We start from the raw sequence: 23,346 nt of genomic DNA, 5'->3' as shown, positions 1-23,346 counted from the left end.
AGGTTTGTGTTGAACGGTAATCTCTACACATCAGAGGACAGTTTAAACAAACATCAGTGGGGGCAGTGACTGTGAGGGGAAGGAATGTACTTCCTGTGTGCAGCGACTCTCCCCTCTGATCTATGGCTTCACTGTCACTGTGTGACTGATGGCGCCATGTTCACTCCCTGGTCCCTGCCTGGCCTGTTTACGACAGCCCTCTCTCCACCCAGGGGGACTCAGAGAAAGCTGTTTTTGTCGCCACTCTGCTGTTTGAGACAATGACTCCCGGGTTCATGTCAGTTTGCACATCACCCAAAGATTGTTAATCAGTCACCCATTTCTAAGGGCTCTTGTGAACAGCAGCAAGGACTTGAGAGCTGTATCGAATAGTCTGTGTCTGAGGTACTGTTAGTGAACAACACTGAAAATCAGCACCATGAGTCTTGACAGACTACAGTACCACAGACTACAGACTACAGCCCTGCTCAATGTTAGAACTTAATTGAAAACCATTTACTATTACTTCATAAAACCTGCTTTGTATCAACACAATGACATACTTCACCATTCAGGTCTTATTCAGGTTCTGAATAAAGGCAAAACAATACGTTTTCATTGTGGATTAGCGTCACAAAACCAACCAGTCCTTTCTGTGTGTGTCTAACTGGACTTAGTCTCCAGGACTCACACCCAGAACCACAATAGATGGAGCTCTAGCTTCCAGAGTGCCCCAGAACACGGACCAGACCCCTTGTGTCTCAGTTCCCATTGAAAACAGGATTCAAGGAGCCACTCTGGGCGTCATTGAGCCGTGTTGGGGTGAAGGGAGAGACCCTCCACTGACTTCACTGGTAAAAGGGTCTGGTTCCGCAGGAGACCGAGAACACAATCCAATCCCAGAAATCTCTTCCATCACAACATGATGTATGTCTGAGTGTAATGTGTATCTAATCGGAGAAGGAACTGAGGGAGGGAAAACAGGCGATGTTAGGGAATGTGTCTCCACTGGGTTGTACTGTGGTAATATTTGATATATAAGTATTATTTTTAAACCAGGTGGTTCGAGCACTGAATGCTGATTGGCTGAACGCCGGGGTATATCAGACTGTATACTATGGGTATGACAAAAAAAACTATTTACTGGTCTAATTCCGTAGGTAAACAGTTTATAATAGCAATAAGGCACCTCGGAGGTTTGTGGTATATGGCCAATATACCACGGCTAAGGGCTGTATCCAGGCACTCTGCATTGCGTCGTGCATAAGAACAGCTCTTAGCCTTGGTATATTGGCCATATACCACACCTCCTCTGGCCTAATTGCTCAAATATACATAAGACTATGTAATTAGCCTATTAACCGATAAGAGTCTAAGCACTGTCCCAACCTGGGGAGGGGGGGCAAGTCTCACCTTTCCACAGAGGGGTCGTATTAGTGTGTAGCCCTAACTGTTCGGACGCTACAAACAGAAGTTGGCAGATCGGCTGTACCGACTTAAGACGAGTCCCAAGATGTTTGTGGGGGTCATAGAGCAAAACGGAGAACACCATCATGTTCGTGAGAGTCTCATCTTTCCACAGAGGGGTTTGTAGCCCAAACCGTTCGGACACTACAGACGATTTTGTGAGAAGACCGATTTTCAGGATGTCTCATGGTCTGAAAAGCCCCCACTCTAGCTCTGTCACCTTTCACTGCAGATGCGGACGTGCGACATAGACGGATGCGGTGGATTGAGACGCATCCAGTGCAAAAAAAACAGTGATCTCTAGCTTAAACTGACAATTTTGTATGTTTTTTTATTGTTAGTATTATGCTCATTTCATTATGCTAATTAGACATAGACCTTAGGGTTTTTAAATGTTTATCTGACTCCATTTGATATTATGGTACAATCATGTGCAATCAAGTATTATGTGTTTTTATTTTATTTAATCTTTATTTAATCTTTATTTAACTAGGCAAGTCAGTTAAGAACAAATTCTTATTTACAATGACGGCCTAGGAACAGTGGGTTAACTGCCTTGTTCAGGGGCAGAACGACAGATGTTTACCTTGTCAGCTCAGGGATTCCATCTTAGCCGACTAAGATCAAGAAATGGTAATGAGAAGTGAATATCTAAACATGTACGCTAATTATTTATTAACTTTTTTAAATGAATGAAATGACATACAAGGCATAAAGCTTAAGGTACAAGGCATTACTGAGCCTTAGGCATTGTCTTGGGCCATTTGCCTTGCGGCGAGTAAATTAGGGCCGAGCCTACGGGGTTACATGGACTGTTGCATTAACCCTTTATTTGTACTGTAGGCTGTGTATGACTTGTTTAAGAGGTCACAACGGGTCGTTTGCCTAAAGCAAGCGTCTTTGTATGTATCAAAATACTTTATATCAGACATATTGCTGCTTTTCTGTGACATCAAACAGCCAGACAGACAGTTACTCAGAACTGATGATGATTAACCAGCAAATGGGAGATGTAATAACAACTTTGATGCCTAATTACGTAAATTCATCATCGGTTACATCAGACTGTAATTGCTTAACCAGATTTACCTGAAGGCTCTGTGCTGGGATTGCTGCAGTGCTCATAATGTAAACATCATCTTCCAGTTATTATGGGTCTAGGACAGAGAAGGGTTACCACCAAAGAGAGAGAGTTGGCTTGTTTGATCTGCCTCTCTGTGGCTCTAAATGGGCGGGTCTCAACTTTTTCCCTGCCATTCCTCCATTGTTAGGCCTTGCCCGTGGGCTAGGTTCAAAATATACAGGTTAAGACAAGAGGATTCTAATATCCCATAACACTTTGCAATTCATGGGACCAGCGTTGCTAGTTAGCAACGGCGCGACTAGATATCAATGGAGCTGTTCCCATGAATTTGTTTATTTTTGAACAGTTCCGCATAGAATTACTTTGTTGTCTTAACCTTCCCATCTTCAACCTAGCCCGTGGGTGTAGAGGTGATTGAATCGCTTCTTTTTTTGGCCAATCTGAGAACATGGAGGTCGTTTCCGATTACTGAAGTGCTTTAATAAGTCAATGTTTCTATTGTATTTGCTGAGCGGCCCACAGTAGAAGAGACAGGGGATTGGGGGGGAAGGTAGTGTGTGTATGAGTGTGAGAAAGATGGAGGGTAAGAGAGGGAGAAACAGGGAGAAAGAAAGAGCGGGGGTGCAGAGGGAGAGCAAAATACCGCCTTCTCATGGTCATGGTGAATTAATCAGGCTCTTGTTTTCTGAGGGGGAGAAGGAAGGCTGCTTTCTGTACCTCGGTTCCCCTTACACCGCTCACTGTAACATCAGAAAACTTTAAACTAACACATGGTAGTCACCAGATGTATTACATTTTTATTAGTTTAAAATCCTCCTTTCAAACGCCATTCATAATTTTCTTCTACCACCTGTTGAAATGACTGGGGTTTGCATTAGAATCAGGAAGCGCCCATTGCTCCAGACTCCAGCAGCAACAGCCGTATAATATGGTGTATGTCTGTAAATCCAGTCTGTTAAAGTGAGCCACTGTAGGTAGCTACAGTGTACCACTCTAATCTGGGAACAAGCTGTACAGTTTATTTAGTCCCTTATTACTGCTGAACACTTGTATCACACTGAGCAATGCTGGCACCGCACCAAACAACCTACAACAACTTAACACTTTCCCTGTGTGTATTTCTAACGCCCAAAGGTGGAGTGGATGAACACAGTGGAAACATACTGTATGTAAAATATTTCTGTGAGACTGAAGAGGGAAACTCAGAAGCTGGAAACCAGAGGCCAAGCATCTGACTTTCCCATTATTATTATTATTATTATATATACACACACACTGCAATGCTGCCCACAAGAAGCATTGGAATCAATAGGCTTGAATAGAACCATGTGTAGGGTTGCTCAAGGGAAGCCTGGTCTTACTGTTCAACAGCTTCCACTACAACTGTTCATACCAGGGAGTCCAAGCCTAGGCCGTGATGGGGACTTGAGATCCTTATGGAGAGGAAGTGGGGAAAAGACATTGGAGCTCTATGTGAATACTAAACATTCTACTAGATGCACCAATGAGCAGTATGCACACACTCATTCATCATTCTCACCATTGCTTAATTTGAGCTGGATCCTAATAAAAGCGAACAAAGTTATAATTTTTTACCCCCTTTTTCTCCCCAATTTTGTGGTATCCAATTGGTAGTTACAGTCTTGTCTCATCTCTGCAACTCCCATATGAACTCGGGAGAGGCGAAGGTCGAGAGCCATGCGTCCTCCGAAACACAACCCAACCAAGCCTCATTACTTCTTGACACAATTACCACTTACCCCGGGAAGCCAGCCACACCAATGTGTCGGAGGAAACACTGCACACCTGGCAACCTGGTCAGCGTGCACTGGGCCCGGCCCGCCACAGGAGTCGCTAGAGCGCGATGGGACAAGAACATCCCTGCCTGCCAGACCCTCCCCTAACCCGGACGACGCTGGGCCAATTGTGCTTTCCCCATGGGTTTCCCGGGCCCGGCCGGCTGCGACAGAGCCTGGACTCGAACCCAGAATCTCTAGTGGCACAGCTAGCACTGCGATGCAGTGCCTTAGACCACTGCGCCACTCAGGAGGCCCTAAAGCGATCAAAGTTCATTCGAGGCCCCCCGTCATGTGAAAAAGTAGATTTTTTGGTTGGTTTAGGTTTGCGCAACATTGCAACCTATGTTTGAGACCAATGTGTGGCTGTGGCTGTGTGAGAAGCACGCCTGTGTCTCTCACAGAACTGGAACGAGATTCACTTTCTATGATCTCTCTGCTCTGATAGACATGAATGCGCCTGCAACCCTTATCTCTCCAGTGATGCACTTCATCATTTATTTCCTTATAGAATCATAGCTGCGCAAAGGGTTCTGGAGGAGCTGCAGCACCCCTGATCAATTGAAATACATTTGCCAAAGTTATAGAGTTACTGCTGTCTGTTCAGAAAGAAATGACATAATTCAGAATAGCCTAGTACACCATGAGAAAGCCTGTAATTTAGCCACAGAAGATCAGTAGCTTATTTTAACAAATTATCTAGCTATGGATTGTGTGTAGCCAATAACAAGGCATAGCCTAAATCTGTCAGTGAACAGCATGCAGATAAAACAGGCAATATTTCAAATAGAATCGTGGGAAAACATAGGGTGGAAAGCAAATGGCTCCTGCTGAAAAGAGAAGACACTAATGTGTTTGCTGTAGGCTAACAAAATTTTTGATCAACATCCAAATATTGTTTTACAAAGTAAAACAAGAGCGAGAGAGGCTTTTGGCACGAATCACCGGTGATTGAGCTGCACATGATTGGGTGAGTCAGTGAAACTGGAAAGCATTTTTAGGACTATCATTAACTCCTCATATTGTAGCCTTCAATATGTGTGTCCCACACACCTATGCCTAGACTATTGATGGATTTAAGACGAGGTCGTTTTTATTGATCTCAGTGTGTCAGTGTCAAAAGTATACTGTCATTTTGACCTTTTGTACGGTATTTTAAAAAATTCTGCTAAAGTCTCCAGTCATGTAAAATGATGCAGAATTGCATGAAATGCGTTTATAAAAGGCAACAATTTTTCCCGGACCCTAGGCTACTAAAAATGTTCTCCATGTGTGCAACTTCTGTAAGTGCCTCTGCTCTACTTCTCTATGCCACTACGCAAATGCAATGATATGTATGCAGTGCTTTATTAAAGGGGATTTTTCTCTCATGCGTTCCGGTACATCAGAGCTCCCCAGGTTATCCCCCTCTCGCACTCACTTTTTTGTTCCGGCACCTCCCGATTTACAAATGAAGCACTGATTCTCACCCAGAAAAATATGTATGTGCTTCAGTATGAGGAGCTGTTAGTCAACAGCTGTACTGATGCTCCTGCCAGGGCCTGTGTTTGTCCTGGGCTGAAATGGGCCCGTCTGAGATTGTGGACAGTGCTGCTGACACTGGGACTCTCCATCCTGCACCTGTGAGTCTGGCAGAGTAAGCCTCTCTATCCTGAGAGTTTCCTGGGAATCTGCATGGTCAGCCACAGACAGACCCAGGACAACCATTCCTGTTCTGACATGCTTATATAACCCCAAATGCAAAATATCACAAAGCAAAGTTAGGATCCTCTAAACTTAAGTGGACAGTTGTGCGGGTGCTGATATGGTTTTGTTATGACCTGGTCTGTAAAGGTCTGCCATTCCTTTCTGCTTTAGATTGCGTCCCAAATATAACCCCTTTCCATATGTAGTACACTACTGCCCATATGGGCTCTGGTCAAAAGTTGTGCAATATATAAGGAATAGAGTGCCATTTGGCACGCACCCTTAGAGAGTTGACTGGCAGATGTGGGCAGAGATGGTGTTTTTATTGCAAGTTCATCATTTCCCATGAGTGTTTCCCTCAGGACTGAGTGTGTAAGTGATACTCATGGTATCAGTCCTCTGCAGCGCTAGCTCTGTCTTGCCTGTGGCTGAGGTTCTGAGAGCTGTGCCCCATCCCTCCCTGTTGGAACAGGTCAAACCCCGGAGACTGGATCTCTTCAAAAGGATCAGCTCCTTCTGCAAATAAAACTCAGACAGTGAAACTGAGACTGCTTTCTGCTCTATGTTATGATGGGTGAATAAGAAACCTGAACAGACCATGGGGCTGCAGTTGTTGAGCCATGTAGATACTGGTCTCGCTTTACAGTGTTCATTAACTATAATAACTTGCCATTATACTCATAGCTCTATTTACAGTAAACTGTACCAAAGCAAGATAAAGGTTCCATCAAGAAGAGGCTGTATGCACATCAATATTGACGTTGTGATAGAGCGTGGACACTTATACGTAGTGGGAGTACTGTGTGTTTGGTAGGATGTGCCCTCTGCTGTTGAAGAGAACAACTATGGACAACATTCCTTATTAACAGTGCATTCATCTTCAGTGGAGGGTTTGATCCCCACTGATTTAGAGTTGTGGTGTCTGTGTGTTTCTGATGGGCCTCATGGTTTATTTCCCCTCTCTATCTGTGTGTACATGGACTGTATGGAGTGCAGGGGGACAGAGGGGAGGAGGGTCGGCCACTGTCAACAAACTTGGGACCGTGAGAAAGACGACATACTGTTTGTGATTTTGTGTTAAGCCACAGCTGTCAAAATTCACCAGCGGTAAGGGTGCTGTTTTGGGTAATATCAGACGGATTCAAGATCTTGTTAAACTATTGTAACACCAGCCTATCACAGATGTTTATAGAGCAGGTCTTAGCTGTGGGCTGTGTAGTTAAGGGTGTTACACTGTCAGTGGAAGAGGTGGAAACGTAACAGATTAAAGCTTTTGAATGGTTGCCATCGGTGAACCTGTCTGCCTGTCTGCTGCTCCCAGTGGTGTAAAGTACTTAAGTAGTACTTTGAAGTATTTTTTACTTAAGTCGCTTTTGGAGTTTTTGTACTTTACTTTACTATTTATATTTTGGACAACTTTTACTTTTACTTCACTACATTCCTAAAGACAATTATGTAATTTTTACTCCATACATTTTCCCTCACACCCAAAAGTACTCGTTACATTTTGAATGCTTGCCATGACAGGAAAATGGTCCAATTCACGCACTTATCAAGAGAACAACCCTGGTCATCCCTACTGTCTCTGATCTGGTGGACTCACTGAACACATGCTTCGTTTATAAATGATGTGTTGGAGCATGCCCCTGGCTATCTGTAAATTGAAAAAAACAAGAAAATGGTGCCTTCTGGTTTGCTTAATATAAGTCATTTGAAATTATTTACACTTTTGATACTTAATTACTTAAGTATATTTTAGAAATTACATTTACTTTTGATACTTAAGTATATTTCAAATCAAATACTTTTAGACTTTTACTCAAGTAGTACTTTACTGGGTGATGTTCATTTTTACTTGAGTCATTTTCTATTAAGTTATCTTTCAAGTATGACAATTGGGTATTTTTCCCACTACTGGCTGCTCCAATGTGAAGTCTTGTACAGACCTCTCTCTCCTGGCAGCTGAGTGTCAGGAGGAGCGATTTCTTTCTGTCTTTTTCTTCTTTTCATCTTTTGTTGGAGAGAAAGAACAGCCTGTTGAGAATGGATTTCAGATTGTCCCTTAGACCAACTGGAGGAAGGAACGCGGTGTTAAGCCAGGGTACTGGTTCGCCTCACATATACATAGTAATTGTTTCAAGGAAAAGAGGATCAGGTTGTTGTTTGGTTTGGACGTTGGAAAGACTGGTTCACTTATGACGTTAATACGCTCTCATTCGGCTCTCTTCTTGATATTAGAGGCAGATAATGATGAACTTTAAATCTCAATAAGCTTTTATTTTGTATTTTATAGAGGAACATGAGAGTCCACATTTTTGTTGCATCTGTTTGTCGTTCTTTGTCCGCTGCTGGCTGTTGTTTTAGGAGTATTCAGGGTTCACTTCAAAACACAATCCACCACTCCCTTTCAAAGGTCAGGATAAAGTGGGCAATCTGATGGAAAATCTGGCATCCCCATGTTTTCCCCTAACAATGTTCATATCTGGTTTTACTGATGGGCCCCCTGCAGTTCTGTGTTGTGAGTGATGTTGTCTGTCTCCCTCCCCGGTAGTACCCTGTCCAGCTGTATCTGATGTTGTCTGTCCCCATAGAGATCTTAAAATGATTAGATATAGTGATTCTATATGTAATTCTATGGTTGTTTGTCTCCCTCTCTGCAGTACCCTGTCCAGCTGTATGCACGCGGTGGTGGCTCTGCTCTATCCCTTCTCCTGGCAGCACACCTTCATCCCCGTCCTGCCTGCCTCCATGGTGGACATCGTCTGCTGCCCAACACCCTTCCTGGTGGGGCTCCTGTCCAGCTCACTGCCCAAACTCAAAGACCTGCCTGTGGAAGAGGTTGGTACTTCATTTTCTCCATCTCTCTCTCTCTGGCTTTTCATCTTTGTCTCCCACTGTCTTGCTTTACTTAGACCAGGTTTAATGTATTGGCTCTATTAATTTCCTCCTCATTCTGCGCCTCTGATTTTGTTAGCATGAGGCTACAGATTAGAGGCTATACCACTGTCACATTCCATCTCTCTGTTAGACGTTGGGCTGGGGAGTGGCCTTCCTGTTACTGGTCAGCAGTAAAACGCCCACAACAACCTACAGTATATTACACAGTCAATTACCCTGCTTGTTTTCATTAAACATTTACCCAATGAGGGACTTATATTTCTGAAGAGAATTGCGTAGGTATGTTGATCCTCTTGGCTGATTGGTGCAGCCATGGGACAGATTCAGAAGCATCCGGATATACAGTAACTAGGACATCTCACGAGACAGCTATCATGGTGCTCCTCCCAACCTCCCTCAGAGACCCAGGACCACCCCTGGGTTCAGGATGAAACCACACTCTCATGATGACTGTCACAGGCTTCTTTAAAAGAATGCTGGACCTTCTAGTGATTCAGAGCATTTTTACCCTCAAACTTTTTTTTTAACGTCTATTCATTCAAGCACTACATACCAGAGAGAGTTCTAAATCAGTCTCATGTTAAAGTCACAGTCACACATTCAGCAATAGCATTGTGTTTTCGAAAGGTCTGCTCAAACTTGAATTCTCTCAGAGCGCTGAGTGTAATATGACCCGTTTCCTCTGTTTTGCTGCCATGGACCCTGTAGGCTCTCAGTATTGAGTATTAGAATTCAACCCATGAGCTTCCTAGTATTGAGCTGTCAGAGTCCACACACAGTGTGAGGCCTGCTATAGCTATAATTGCCTGTTCAGAGCTGTCCAGCAGTCTCGCTGTGGTCAAAGCCTAACAGGACGTTGACCTTCAGCAGTTTTGTCACCAATTACAGAGGGAGGAGGGAAAGAAGACGTGTCTGCTTCTCTGCTCTCCCAGCTGGACTGTTCTGCTCTGTTCTGCAGCATTCTTGGAACAGAGCGCTGATTTGCCAAGGCAGAGTGGAAAGAGGGGGAAATCACCAGAATCCCTTCTCGTTAAAGTAGCAACAACTCCTCCAGCCTCAATGTGCTGTAGTGTGGCTGACCCTGGCCTAAACCCCCCAGCGAATGTGGCCTTGGCAGTTGGCAGCTGCTGCAGCCTGCAGGGCCCATGCCAGGGCAGCCTCAGCCCTCAGCTCTGGGGTCCTGGCCGCACTAGGGAGGGAGAGTGGGAGTTTCTGGCTCTCAATAAAAGCCTGGCAGGAGAAGCCATCAGGTATCTTAAAGTCCAGCTCTCTGCTATTAACACAGTTAGTCCGAGTCAGCAGCATCTGCCCTCAGCCCATGGTATTAGTGAAAAGACCATCTCACCCTGTCTGTCATACTTATTAACACATGGCTTTTAATGGCCTGTCAACAGTATCTGTTGTCTGTTTACATCTGTCTTGATGTTGCTGATCGACTCAATTAAAATTCCCCAAGTATCCTTTCGGTGCTTTTAAAGATCTCGTTTTAACACTGGCATAACACTTCCAACTTCTGGAAGAGTTTGTCTTTCTCTTGTTGGAGAGTTTGCCTTTTTTGTAGAGGGCATTGGTATACACTTTAAGCCACTATATGCACATGGAAGAAGCCTGGATTTGACTGAAGATTCCTAACTGTGATCGACCACCTCGATTTGGTCTTATGTAGTAAAATTTAAATGGTATTGGATAAAAGTAGAGCCTCAGAGGTAGAAAATTGTATATCATACACTGCAGTTGAGGAACAATGGGAAGGTAATTCTGCTTTGAATGTTGATGAACTTGTAACCCCATTTTTTTTTAATGTTTTGGTACACCTACTGGAGAGCTCTCCTTTGTCTATACCCATTCAGCATTGTTCACACCCTCTCAAGCCTTAGCCACACCCTTCTATTTAAGGATTCACATGTAAGGCCATGTGCTAAACAGAGTGACTAGTTTAGTAAACAACCAAAGATTTCATGACTAAAAGTGGTGAAAGTAGTAGCCTACACAAAAAAAAAAATCCAGGTAAAAATACACTTTATCTAGTCCTTGGCCTATTTCCTAATCTGACTTTGGTGCAGGTCATGTTGTTCTTCACATTACCGTCTCTGGTAAACACACACATGCACAGGATACAGAAGGTGTAAATGGTACAGTGAAATGGTTACTTGCATAGTAGCAATATCCAAAACAGGAAGTGTCCAGCTAAAAATATAACACTTACCCGACACACTTGTCTAAATTGATGGGTCATGTGAAGGAAATGCTGTAACCACCCCCCATCCTCGTCTAGCTAAGTGGATGGGCCACTATTGTCTAGAAATACAATAGATGGCCCAATCACCCCCAGACACACCTGGCTAACTTGATGGGTCATGTAATCATCTGGTGAAGTGGAGTCTTTTCTTTAGACATGTAGCTAGCTAGCTAAACAATGAACCGGAATAATCCCAACTCATTCTACTACCAATACAAACATTGTCATAGCTGTAGTATGAATCTGCAGGTAGCTAAAGTTAACCAACTAGGTTCAATGTTAGCTAGCTAACATTAGGCTATAACTAGTAATGCAAATGGTTTTGTGATTCAAATAATATTACGACACATATCATACATGTAACGTTAGATAGCGAACCAGCAAGCTAACGCTCGCTAGCTAGCGAACAGTATGCTTTAACTTGCAATGAAACGACATTCTGACAAAATTAGAAATGTATAATATCTGAAAATGTAGCTAGACTCTTACCTGTATACATGGGTGAATGCTTCACGGCAGACTGGAACCATTTCACTCTGTTTTGTTTGTAGGTACATCTTGTTTGGCCAGTATTGTGTCAAATCACTACGGTTCACACTGACCGTGGCCTGTGCAGAAAGTAGCCCATCACTTTTTCCAACTGATCTGTTGACAATGCCTGCTAAATGTAGGGCATCAATGTAGTTGAGAAAAGTTGCAAAACTTTTGCAGTTCTCAGTGGCTAACCTTATATTTTTCAAAAACGGTGCGGTAGAAAGGACTATCAACACATACTGAACAGCTAAAGTTATAGACAGAAGCCAATCATGGCTAGCAGGATGGTTCCTGTCTTTTTCCGTGGCTAAACCAACTAGGCTCATAATTTAACAATTTTATTCATATTTACAGATGGAATACAAGTTTGTTATTAAGGCACATGAAAGTTCACATGTTCCAAAGCCATTTCTGCCAAAAATTGCATTTTGATAAACAATGAATGTTTATGTTCAAATGCCTCTCCTGTCAAGTAGTGACGCGCGACATACGCCTAGTTTCCTGAAATGAGTCACAAATATGTGACTTGTTTGTTTCCTTTGCAGGCTTTGATGGTGGACTTGGGAACTGACCGCTTCCTCAGACAGGTTGGTCTCAATTCTCCAGTACCTCACCGTAAACAAAGACCAGAATGTTTATTGTAATATAATATGGACTGATCTTTTGATATTCTTGTTTATTGTCACTAATTAAATTGTTATGCGTGTGAATAGATGGATGATGAGGCCTCGCTGTTGCCACGGAAACTCCAGTCTGCTCTTGAGCTAGCTCTGGAGCAGAGGAATGACATCATCAATCAGGACTCTGACAGCGAGTCAGACGAAGGTGAACGAGGGACACATCGTAACTCTCTACTAAACCAGATGTTACGAGTGTAAATTAGGACAACAGAGCACTGGCCATGTTTCAACCCTGTGAACAAGAACATGTACAGCACATGTCTGGGAGCAATACACTGTCTGTGGAGTGATGAGAACTCCTGGAATGGGTGATTCACCTCACTGAATTGAAGGTTACTGGTGTTCAGAATGTAGTGTTTGTTTAATGTTACGTATGAATACACAATATCAGTCAAACATCAACTCTAAATAACTCTTGTGTCATTCCCACAAATGTTATAGGCTCTACTTGATTCTCAAGCACAATTCTCAAGCATAAAAAGAGATCCACTGTAGTTTATGTGTTGCTTCTTTCTAGATGTATTGAACATGTATTAAGTGTGTTTCAGTTTCAGCATCATAATACTAACCTATCCTGTTTCGTCTGTTTCTGTAGAGTGTAACTCCTTGAACAGCCTGGTGTCAGAGGCCTTCATCCGTTTCTTTCTGGAAACCATCGGCCACTACTCCCTGTTCCTCACCCAGAGCGAGCGAGGAGAACGCATTTTCCAGCGCGAGGCCTTCCGCAAGTCTGTGGCCTCCAAGAGCATCCGTCGCTTCCTGGGGGTCTTCATGGAGTCCCAAATGTTCGCGGGGTTCATCCAAGACCGGGAGCTGCGGAAATGCCGGGCCAAAGGTAGAGTAAACCCACAATGACCCTGTCAGTCCACCCTACACAACAGTCTGTAATGGTATGGTCCTGTCTACTTGTTAAGAGATAATAACATTAAGTGTGTCCTGTCCTCCTAAAATGGATTCATTGTAGTTCATCATAACACAAATAATATGTCAACTGTAATGATTGGTGGAAATGCTCTTTAGAGGTAGGCTCTGTCACCCCTCACTTTTCCGCCAAAATTGTCCAAAATCCCTAAAGGGATCTTCTCAAACCTGTGCTGGTACGGCCCTCTCGTTGACAGTGGTTCTAGCTGGGTATTCAGTGCCATCTCCTGGCCACATAGTGAAGGGTATTTCACCCCATACCAAAACATACTTTCTCTGTTATACTGCACTGTAACATTACCTCACAATAGAGTGCCTCGCAAAAGTATTCTTCCCCCTTGGTGTTTTTCCTATTTTGTTGCATTACAACCTGTAATTTAATTAGATTTTTATTTGGATTTCATGTAACGGACATACACAAAATAGTCCAAATTGGTGAAGTGAAATGAATAGAATAACTTTAAAAAGAAAACGGAGAAGTGATGCGTGCATATGTATTCTCCCCCTTTGCTACGAAACCCCTAAATAAGATCTGGTGTAACCAATTACCTTCAGAAGTCACATAATTAGTTACATAAAGTCCACCTGTGTGCAATCTAAGTGTCACATGATCTGTCACATGATCTGAGTATTTATACACTAATTCTGAAAAGCCCCAGAGTCAGCAGCACCATGAAGACCAAGGAGCTCTCCAAACAGGTCAGGGATAAAGTTGTGGAGAAGTACAGATCAGGGTTGGGTTATAAAAAAAATATCAGAAACTTTGAACATCCCACGGAGCACCATTAAATCCATTATTAAAAAATGGAAAGAATATGGCACCACAACAAACCTGCCAAGAGAGGGCCGCCACCAAAATTCATGGACCAGGCAAAGAGGGCATTAATCAGAGAGGCAACAAAGAGAACAAAGTAAACCCTGAAGCAGCTGCAAAGCTCCACAGCAGAGATTGGAGCATCTGTCCATAGGACCACTTTAAGCCGTACACTCCACAGAGCTGGGCTTTACGGAAGAGTGGACAGAAAAAAGCCTTTGCTTAAAGAAAAAAATAAGCAAACACATTTGATGTTTGCCAAAAGGCATCTGGGACACTCCCCAAACATATGGAAGAAGGTACTCTGGTCAGATGAGACTAAAATTGAGCTTTTTTGCCATCAAGGAAAACGCTATGTCTGGGGCAAACCCAACACCTCTCATCACCCCGAGAACACCACCCCCACAGTGAAGCGTGGTGGCAGCATCATGCTGTGGGGATGTTTTTCATCAGCAGGGACTGGGAAACTGATAAGAATTGAATAAATGATGGATGGTGCTATATACAGGGAAATTCTTGAGGAAAACCTGTTTGTCTTCCAGAGATTTGAGACTGGGACGGAGGTTCACCTTCCAGCAGGACAATGAGCATACCTAAGCATACTGCTAAAGCAACACTCAAGTGGTTTAAGGAGAAACATTTAAATGTCTTTGAATGGCCTAGTCAAAGCCCAGACCTCAATCCAATTGAGAATCTGTGGTATGACTTAAAGATTGCTTTATGCCAGCGGAACCCATCCAACTTGAAGGAGATGGAGCAGTTTTGCCTTGAAGAATGGGCAAAAATCCCGTGGCTAGATGTGCCAAGCTTATAGAGACATACCCCGAGAGACCTGCAGCTGTAATTGTTGCAAAAGGTGGCTCTACAAAGTATTGACTTTGGGGGGGTGAATAGTTATGCACGCTCAAGTTTTCTGTTTTTGTCTTATTTCTTGTATTACAAGAAAAAATATTTTGCGTCTTCAAAGTGGTAGGCATGTTGTGTAAATCAAATGATACAAACCCCCCAAAAATCTATTTTCATCCCCAGTTTACAATTGGCTCATTCATCCCCCTCCTCTCCCCTGTAACTATTCCCCAGGTCGTTGCTGCAAATGAGAACGTGTTCTCAGTCAACTTACCTGGTAAAATAACGGTAAAATAAATTTTTAAAAAATTCCAGGTTGTAAGGCAACAAAATAGGAAAAATGCCAAAGGGGGTGAATACTTTCGCAAGCCACTGTATAACATTAATGTAAAAATGTTAATAATTAACAGTGGTGGAATAAGTACCCAATTGTCATACTTGAGTAAAATTATAGATACCTTAATAGAAAGTTACTCAAGTAAAAGTCACCCAGTAAAATACTACTTGAGTAAAAGTATTTGGTTCTAAATATACTTAAGTATCAAGTAAATGTAGTTGCTAAAATATACTGTATCAAAAGTATAAATCATTTGAAATTCCTTCTATTAAGCATTTTCTTATTTTTTAAATGTGTGGATAGCCCTGGGCACACTCCAACACTCAGACATCATTTACAAAAGATACATTTGTGTTTAGTGAGTCCAGATCAGAGGCAGTAGAGATGACCATGATTTGACCATGTTCCTGTCCTGCTGCTATGCATTCAAAATGTAACAAGTACTTTTGGATGTCAGGTCAAATGTATGGAGTAAACAGTACATTATTTTCTTCAGGAATGTAGTAAAGTAAAAGTAGTCAAAAATGGAAATAGTAAAGTACAGATACCACAAAAAAATACTTAAGTAAAAATACTTTACAGTACTACTTAAGTACTTTACACCACTCATAATTACCTCATGTTATTCTGCCATTTTGTTGTGTTTCTGTCAGGACTCTTTGAGCAGAGGGTGGAGCAGTACCTGGAAGAGCTACCAGACACAGAGCAGAGTGGAGTGAACAAGTTCCTCAAAGGGCTAGGTGAGTTCTCAAATAAATTAGAATCTGCACTTAAAACAAATATATTCCCTCAACAGACCTTACCTGTCCACTTTACCGCTGGGACAAATTGTAACCTGACTTAAAATGTAGGATGACACAAAGTTTTGTTCTAAAAGAAGCCTATTCACATTTGGCCATGATGTAGTAATGAGCACCATGTTGTCCAGGGTTCCCCAACTGGTGGAATTTTAATTTTGGTAATCTGTTCCAAAGTATTCCCATGCATTATAAAGAGATGTGATCGTATACAAATGTAAGCAATGTTCAAAATTATTATGTTTTAGTCAAATATTATATATATATTTGGGCTTTTTGCAGTCTACAAATTATTTGTAAATATGTTCCGGCCACCTAACCATCTGCTCAAGAAAAAATCAGCCGCAGCTGAATGTAGTTGATGATCCCTGATGTAGTCTAAAACCGGGATTCCATCCGAGGCACTATATCATTTCCCTGACAATCCAGAGATCACATTCACAGTAAACACTGCAGATGTCAGCTCAATTGGAACATTTAATTGAAGTGTGTTAAAGTTTACCTGACCAGTTCTTACTTGCATTTTGTTTGTCTTTTAGGAAGTAAAATGAAGTTTCTTCACAAAAAGAACTGAGGAAACCTGCTACTTAATAACCAAATACCGGAGCATGAAAGCTTGTTCAACTGCAAACAGAAGATCTGATACACCCAAAACCCTGTATTTTATTGACTTGTTTGTCTTTCAAAAACATCAATGAAATGTCAATATGTTGTACATATTTCACTGTAAACTGGCTGTGATACCCTCCAATGTAGCTTGATTGTTAGGTGTCTGGTACCTTTAATTGTGAGGTTAGTTACAGTAGGACGGTACAGAGTGAATGTGCCTTTGTTTCTGAGTAACCACTGACATTAAAGCATACTTGAGAAGAACATGATCAGACTGAGTGAGTGAATGCATGCTGATGTATGGTGGATGTACAGTTACTATGTTTTGTAGTGTAGATCATCATTGTCCTGTCTATTTGCTGAATGAGAGCTGTAAATTCCACACCTGGTTGGGAGGATTTGTACATGCATTAACACATGAAGAAAATGATTGTAAATGTTTAAAACATGCATTGCTTTGTAAAATTCAGTAATTAAACACAAAAGACTTCAAACGATTGGATTCTTTTAACTTTTTTTATGTGTTACTGTTCAGAAGAAGCAGAACTTCATCAGCACTTACAGGAAGCGCAGTCGGTGAACAAGGTCATTGTTCCTCTTTAGGTGGAACCCAGGTGGCTCTGTACAGACAGGGAGGTTGGATCACACATTATAAAGAAGTCAAACACTCAAAACAGATTTGAGTGCTGCAAGATGACAGTAAGCTTCCAAGTCAGCAGAGCTGATAAAAGCATGGCAGTGACAGCCACTGGAGTGATGTGTGAGGACATAATTAGGTTACTGGCAGCATGTGGTAGCTATGTGTGCCTTTTGGGATTCCACCCCACCAACTACACAGTTGGGTGCTGTGGGGGACTTGTCATTGAGTTGTCAGACATGACGTCTAGTGATTTTATACGTTTTGGCAATGAATGGAACAACAATCTGGAACTGAATAATGTGTTTAACTTGTCGATTTCGGGTGTCTATAAATGTATTGCTGGGTCATACTTATGAGAGTAATATTATATTAGTCAATACTAGCCCAGAACATGTGTACAGAGATAACGCTGTCACTGAGTGTGTATTTGGGTAGCTGACCGGTGTACAGGAAGGCCAGTCAGTGAATAAGATCATGTTTATGTTCTAGCTCTATCTGTCGAAGACAACCGAGGAACGGAGGGTGTAAGGATGAGATTATAGTCTCAGGACTAACAGGTTAGGTATACAGTGCATACAGAAAGTATTCAGACCCCTCGACTTTTTCCACATTTTGTTATGTTAAAGCCTTTTAAAATGTGTCAAATTATTATTTCCTCATCAATCTACACACAATACCCCATATGACAAAGCAAAACAAAGTTTTAGAAAAAGAAAACTGAAATTTTGCCTTATTTACATAAGTATTCAGACCCTTTGCTATGAGACTTGAAATTGAGCCTCAGGTGCGTCTTGTTTCCATTGATCATCCTTGAGATGTTTCTACAACTTTATTGGAGTCCACTTGTGGTACATTCAATTGATTGGACATGATTTAGAAAGGCACAACACACCTGTCTATGTAAGGTCCCAAAGTTGACAGTGCATGTCAGAGCAAAATTAAGCCATGAGGCTGAAGGAATTGTCCGTAGAGCTCCGATACAGGATTGTCTTGAGGCACAGATCTGGGGAAGGGTACCAAAACATTTCTGCAGGTTTGAAGGTTCCCAAGAACACAGTGGCCTCCATCCCTCTTAAATAGAAGTAGTTTGGAACCACCAAGACTCTTCCTAGAGCTGGCTGCCTGCCAAACTGAGCAATCGGGGAAAAGGGCCTTGATCAGAGCGGTGACCAAGAACCCGATGGTCACTCTGAAAGAGCTCCAGAGTTCCTCTGTGTAGATGGGAGAACCTTCCAGAAGGACAACCATCTCTGCAGCACTCCACCATGCAGGCCTTTATGGTAGAGTGGCCAGATGGAAGCCACTCCTCAGTAAAAGGCACATGACAGCCCGCTTGGAGTTTGCCAAAAGGCACCTAAAGGACTCAGACCATGAGAAACAAGATTCTTTGGTCTAATGAAACCAAGATTGAACTCTTTGGTCTGAATTCCTCCATGTCTGGAGGAAACCTGGCACCATCCATACGGTGAAACATGGTGGTGGCAGCATCATGCTGTGGGGATGTTTTTCAGCGGCAGGGACATGGAGACTAGTCAGGATCGAGGCAAAGATGAACGGAGCAAAGTACAAAGATATCCGATCCAAGATGGCGTAGCAGTCAGACGTCTTTGTCCTCGTCTTGACCCATGTATATATATTTTTATATACAGTATTTTTTCTTCGCATATCTTTTTATATATATTTTTTAAACCTCAACTTCAGAATACTCTCCTGCAACCCGCCTCACCCAATGTGGTGTGGATCTGCTTTTGTCTAAAGTATTTTTCTTTACTTATGAACCGGAACCCCAACAGGAGCTAGCCAGCTAACTAGCTACTAGCTAGTAGTCAGCTATCCACTGCTAGCGGTCATCAGCTAACCTTTTAGCTCGGAAGAGATCCATCGGCCAATTTATTGCGCCACTATACCTATTTTGCCAATTGGACTGGACCCCTTTACTACACGGAACCCTACTAATCCATCACGACTGGTCTGCCGACGTAACCGCACGAGGAATCTCAACACGAGGAGGCTATAACAGACTTCTTCCGTCGCGATGTCCCTCTAAGGCCCTTCTGCTAGCTTGCTATCCCCGGCCTGCTAACTGTCTGAATCGCCGTATCTCTAGCCAGCCTAACTACTCACTGGACCCCTATGATCACTCGGCTACGCATGCCTCTCCCTAATGTCAATATGCCTTGTCCATTGCTGTTCTGGTTAGTGAGTATTGTCTTATTTCACTGTAGAGCCTCTAGCCCTGCTCAATATGCCTTAGCTAACCCTTTAGGTCCACCTCCCACACATGCGGTGACATCACCTGGTTTAAATGATGTTTCTAGAGAAAATATCTCTCTCATCACTCAATGCCTAGGTTTACCTCCACTGTATTCACATCCTACCATACATTTGTCTGTACATAATGCCTTGAATCTATTCTATCGCGCCCAGAAACCTGGTCCTTTTACTCTATTTTCCGAACGTACTAGACAACCAGTTCTTATAGCCCTTAGCCATACCCTTATCCTACTCCTCCTCTGTTCCTCTGGTGATGTAGAGGTTAATCCAGACCATGCAGTGCCTAGCTTCACTCCTATTCCCCAGGTGCTCTCATTTCTTGACTTCTGTAACCGGAAAAGCCTTGGTTTCATGCATGTTAACATTAGAAGCCTCCTCCCTATGTTTGTTTTATTCAATGCTTTAGCACACTCTGCCAACCCGGATGTCCTATCCGTGTCTGAATCCTGACTTAGCAAGACCACCAAAAACCCTGAAATTTCCATCCCTAACTATAACATTTCCCGACAAGATAGAACTGCCAAAGGGGGCGGAGTTGCAATCTACTGCAGAGGATAGCCTGCAGAGTTCTGTCTTACTATCCAGGTCTGTACCCAAACAATTCGAGATTCTACTTTTTATCCACCTTTCCAGAAACAAGTCTCTCACCGTTGCCGCGTGCTATAGACCACCCTCTGCCCCCAGCTGTGCCCTGGACACCATATGTGAATTGATTGCCCCCCATCTATCTTCAGAGCTCGTGCTGCTAGGTGACCTAAACTGGGACATGCTTAACACCCCGGCCATCCTAAAATCTAAGCTTGATGCCCTCAATCTCTCACAAATTATCAATGAACCTACCAGGTACAACCCCCAAATCCGTAAACACGGGCACCCTCATATATATCTTCCGAACCAACTTGCCCTCCAAATACATCTCTGCTGTCTTCAACCAAGATCTCAGCGATCACTGCCTCATTGCCTGCATCTGTAATGGGTCTGCGGTCAAATGACCACCCCCATCACTGTCAAACGCTCCCTAAAACACTTCAGCGAGCAGGCCTTTCTAATCGACCTGGCCCGGGTATCCTGGAAGGATATTGACCTCATCCCGTCAATAGAGGATGCCGGGTTATTCTTTAAAAGTGCCTTCCTCACCATCTTAAATAAGCATGCCACATTCAAAAAATATAGAACCAGAAACATATATAGCCCTTGGTTCACTCCAGACCTGACTGCCCTTGACCAGCACAAAAACATCCTGTGGCGTACTGCATTAGCATCGAATAGCCCCCGTGATATGCAACTTTTCAGGGAAGTTAGGAACCAATATACACAGGCAGTTAGGAAAGCTAAGGCTAGCTTTTTCTAACAGAAATTTGCATCCTGTAGCACAAACTCAAAAAAGTTCTGGGACACTGTAAAGTCCATGGAGAATAAGTGCACCTCCTCCCAGCTGCCACCTGCACTGAGGCTAGGAAACACTGTCACAACCGATAAATCCACTATAATTAAGAATTTCAATAAGCATTTTTCTACGGCTGGCCATGCTTTCCACCTGGCTACCCTACCCCGGTCAACAGCCCTGCACCCCCACAGCTACTCACCCAGCCTCCCCATTTCTCCTTCACCCATATCCAGATAGCTGATGTTCTGAAAGAGCTGCAAAATCTGGACCCCTACAAATCAGCCGGGCTAGACAATCTGGACCCTCTCTTTCTAAAGGTTTTTGTTTCAACCCCTATTACTAGCCTGTTCACCCTCTCTTTCGTATCGTCTGAGATTCCCAAAGATTGGAAAGCTGCCGCGGGAATTCCCCTCTTCAAAGGGGGTGACACCCTAGACCCAAACTGCTACAGACCTATATCTATCCTACCCTGTCTTTCTAAGTTCTTTGAAAGCCAAGTTAACAAACAGATTACCGACCATTTCGAATCCCACCGTACCTTCTCCGCTATGCAATCTGGTTTCAGAGCTGGTCATGGGTGCATCTCAGCCACGCTCAAGGTCCTAAACGATATCATAACCGCCATTGATAAGAGACAATACTGTGCAGCCGTATTCGACCTGGCCAAGGCTTTCGACTCTGTCAATCACCACATTCTTATTGGTAGACTCAACAGCCTTGGTTTCTCAAATGATTGCCTCGCCTGGTTCACCAACTACTTCTCAGACAGAGTTCAGTGTGTCTAATCGGAGGGCCTGTTGTCCGAACCTCTGGCAGTCTCTATGGGGGTGCCACAGGGTTCAATTCTCGGGCCGACTGTTCTCTGTATAAATCAATGATGTTGATCTTGCTGCTGGTGATTCTCTGATCCACCTCTACGCAGACGACATCATTCTGTATACTTCTGGCCCTTCTTTGGACTCTGTGTTAACTAACCTCCAGAAGAGCTTCAATGCCATACAACTCTCCTTCCGTGGCCTCCAACTGCTCTTAAATGCAAGTAAAACTAAATGCATGCTCTTCAACCGATCGCTGCCCGCACCTGCCCGCCCGTCCAGCATCACTACTCTGGACGGTTCTGACTTAGAATATGTGGACAACTACAAATACCTAGGTGTCTGGTTAGACTGTAAACTCTCCTTCCATACTGACATTAAGCATCTCCAATCCAAAATTAAATCTAGAATCAGCTTCCTATTTCGCAACAAAGCATCCTTCACTCATGCTGCCAAACATACCCTCGTAAAACTGACCATCCTACGATCCTCGATTTCAGCGATGTCATTTACAAAATAGCCTCCAACACTCTACTCAACAAACTAGATGCAGTCTATCACAGTGCCATCCGTTTTGTCACCAAAGCCACATATACTACCCACCAATGCGACCTGTATGCTCTCGTTGGTTGGCCCTTGCTTCATACTCGTCGCCAAACCCACTGGCTCCAGGTCATCTACAAGTCTTTGCTAGGTAAAGCCCCGCCTTATCTCAGCTCACTGGTCACCATAGCAGCACCCACCCGTAGCACACGCTCCAGAAGGTATATTTCACTGGTCACCCCCAAAGCCAATTCCTCCATTGGCTGCCTTTCCTTCCAGTTCTCTGCTGCCAATGACTGGAACGAACTGCAAAAATCTCTGAAGCTGGAGACTCCTATCTCCCTCACTAACTTTAAGCGCCAGCTGTCAGAGCAGCTCACAGATCACTGCACCAGTACATAGCCCATCTGTAAATAGCCCATCCAACTACCTCATCCCCATACTGTATTTATTTATTTATCTTGCTCCTTTGCACCCCAGTATCTCTACTTGCACATTCATCTTTTGCACATCTATCACTCCAGTGTTTAATTGTATTATTGTAATTACTTCGCCACCATGGCCTATTTATTGCCTTACCTCCCTTATCTTACCTCATTTGCACACACCGTATATAGACTTTTTCTACTGTATTATTGACTGTATGTTTGTTTATTCCATGTGTATCTCTGTGTTGTTGTATGTGTTGAACTGCTTCGCTTTATCTTGGCCAGGTCGCAGCTGTAAATGAGAACTTGTTCTCAACTAGCCTACCTGGTTAAATAAAGGTGAAATAAAAAGTAAAAAAATAAAAATCCTTGATGAAAACCTGCTCCAGAGCGCTCAGGACCTCAGAACGGGGCGAAGGTTCACCTTCCAACATGACAATGACCCTATGCACACAGCCAAGACAATGCAGGAGGGCTTCAGGACAAGTTTCTGAATGTCCTTGAGTGGCCCAGCCAGAGCCCGAACTTGAACCCGATTGAACATCTATGGAGAGACCTGAAAATAGCTGAGC

The 23,346-nt window shown here is 43.2% G+C and overlaps 1 protein-coding gene across 5 annotated transcripts in view; it reads left to right on the top strand.

Moving 5' to 3' along the window:
- LOC139563136 (DENN domain-containing protein 2B-like) overlaps positions 1–17,181 on the top strand; it is a 78,408-nt gene extending 61,227 nt beyond the window's left edge. For 4 of the 5 annotated variants that reach the window (XM_071381445.1, XM_071381443.1, XM_071381444.1 and 1 more), the window contains 6 exons: positions 8,673–8,850; positions 12,229–12,270; positions 12,397–12,508; positions 12,959–13,198; positions 15,935–16,021; positions 16,618–17,181. In XM_071381445.1, coding sequence (XP_071237546.1) covers positions 8,673–8,850; positions 12,229–12,270; positions 12,397–12,508; positions 12,959–13,198; positions 15,935–16,021; positions 16,618–16,652 — 694 coding nt within the window. In that variant the 3' untranslated portion in view covers positions 16,653–17,181. Of the gene's footprint in view, positions 1–8,563; positions 8,601–8,672; positions 8,851–12,228; positions 12,271–12,396; positions 12,509–12,958; positions 13,199–15,934; positions 16,022–16,617 lie in introns of those variants that run through there. The other variant, XM_071381446.1, reaches the window with a different exon arrangement.
- The last annotated feature ends 6,165 nt before the right edge of the window (positions 17,182–23,346 follow it).

Source organism: Salvelinus alpinus, chromosome 33 (assembly GCF_045679555.1).
Source record: "Salvelinus alpinus chromosome 33, SLU_Salpinus.1, whole genome shotgun sequence".
Classification (NCBI taxonomy): domain Eukaryota; kingdom Metazoa; phylum Chordata; class Actinopteri; order Salmoniformes; family Salmonidae; genus Salvelinus; species Salvelinus alpinus.
This window is presented reverse-complemented; position numbering and strand designations above follow the sequence as displayed.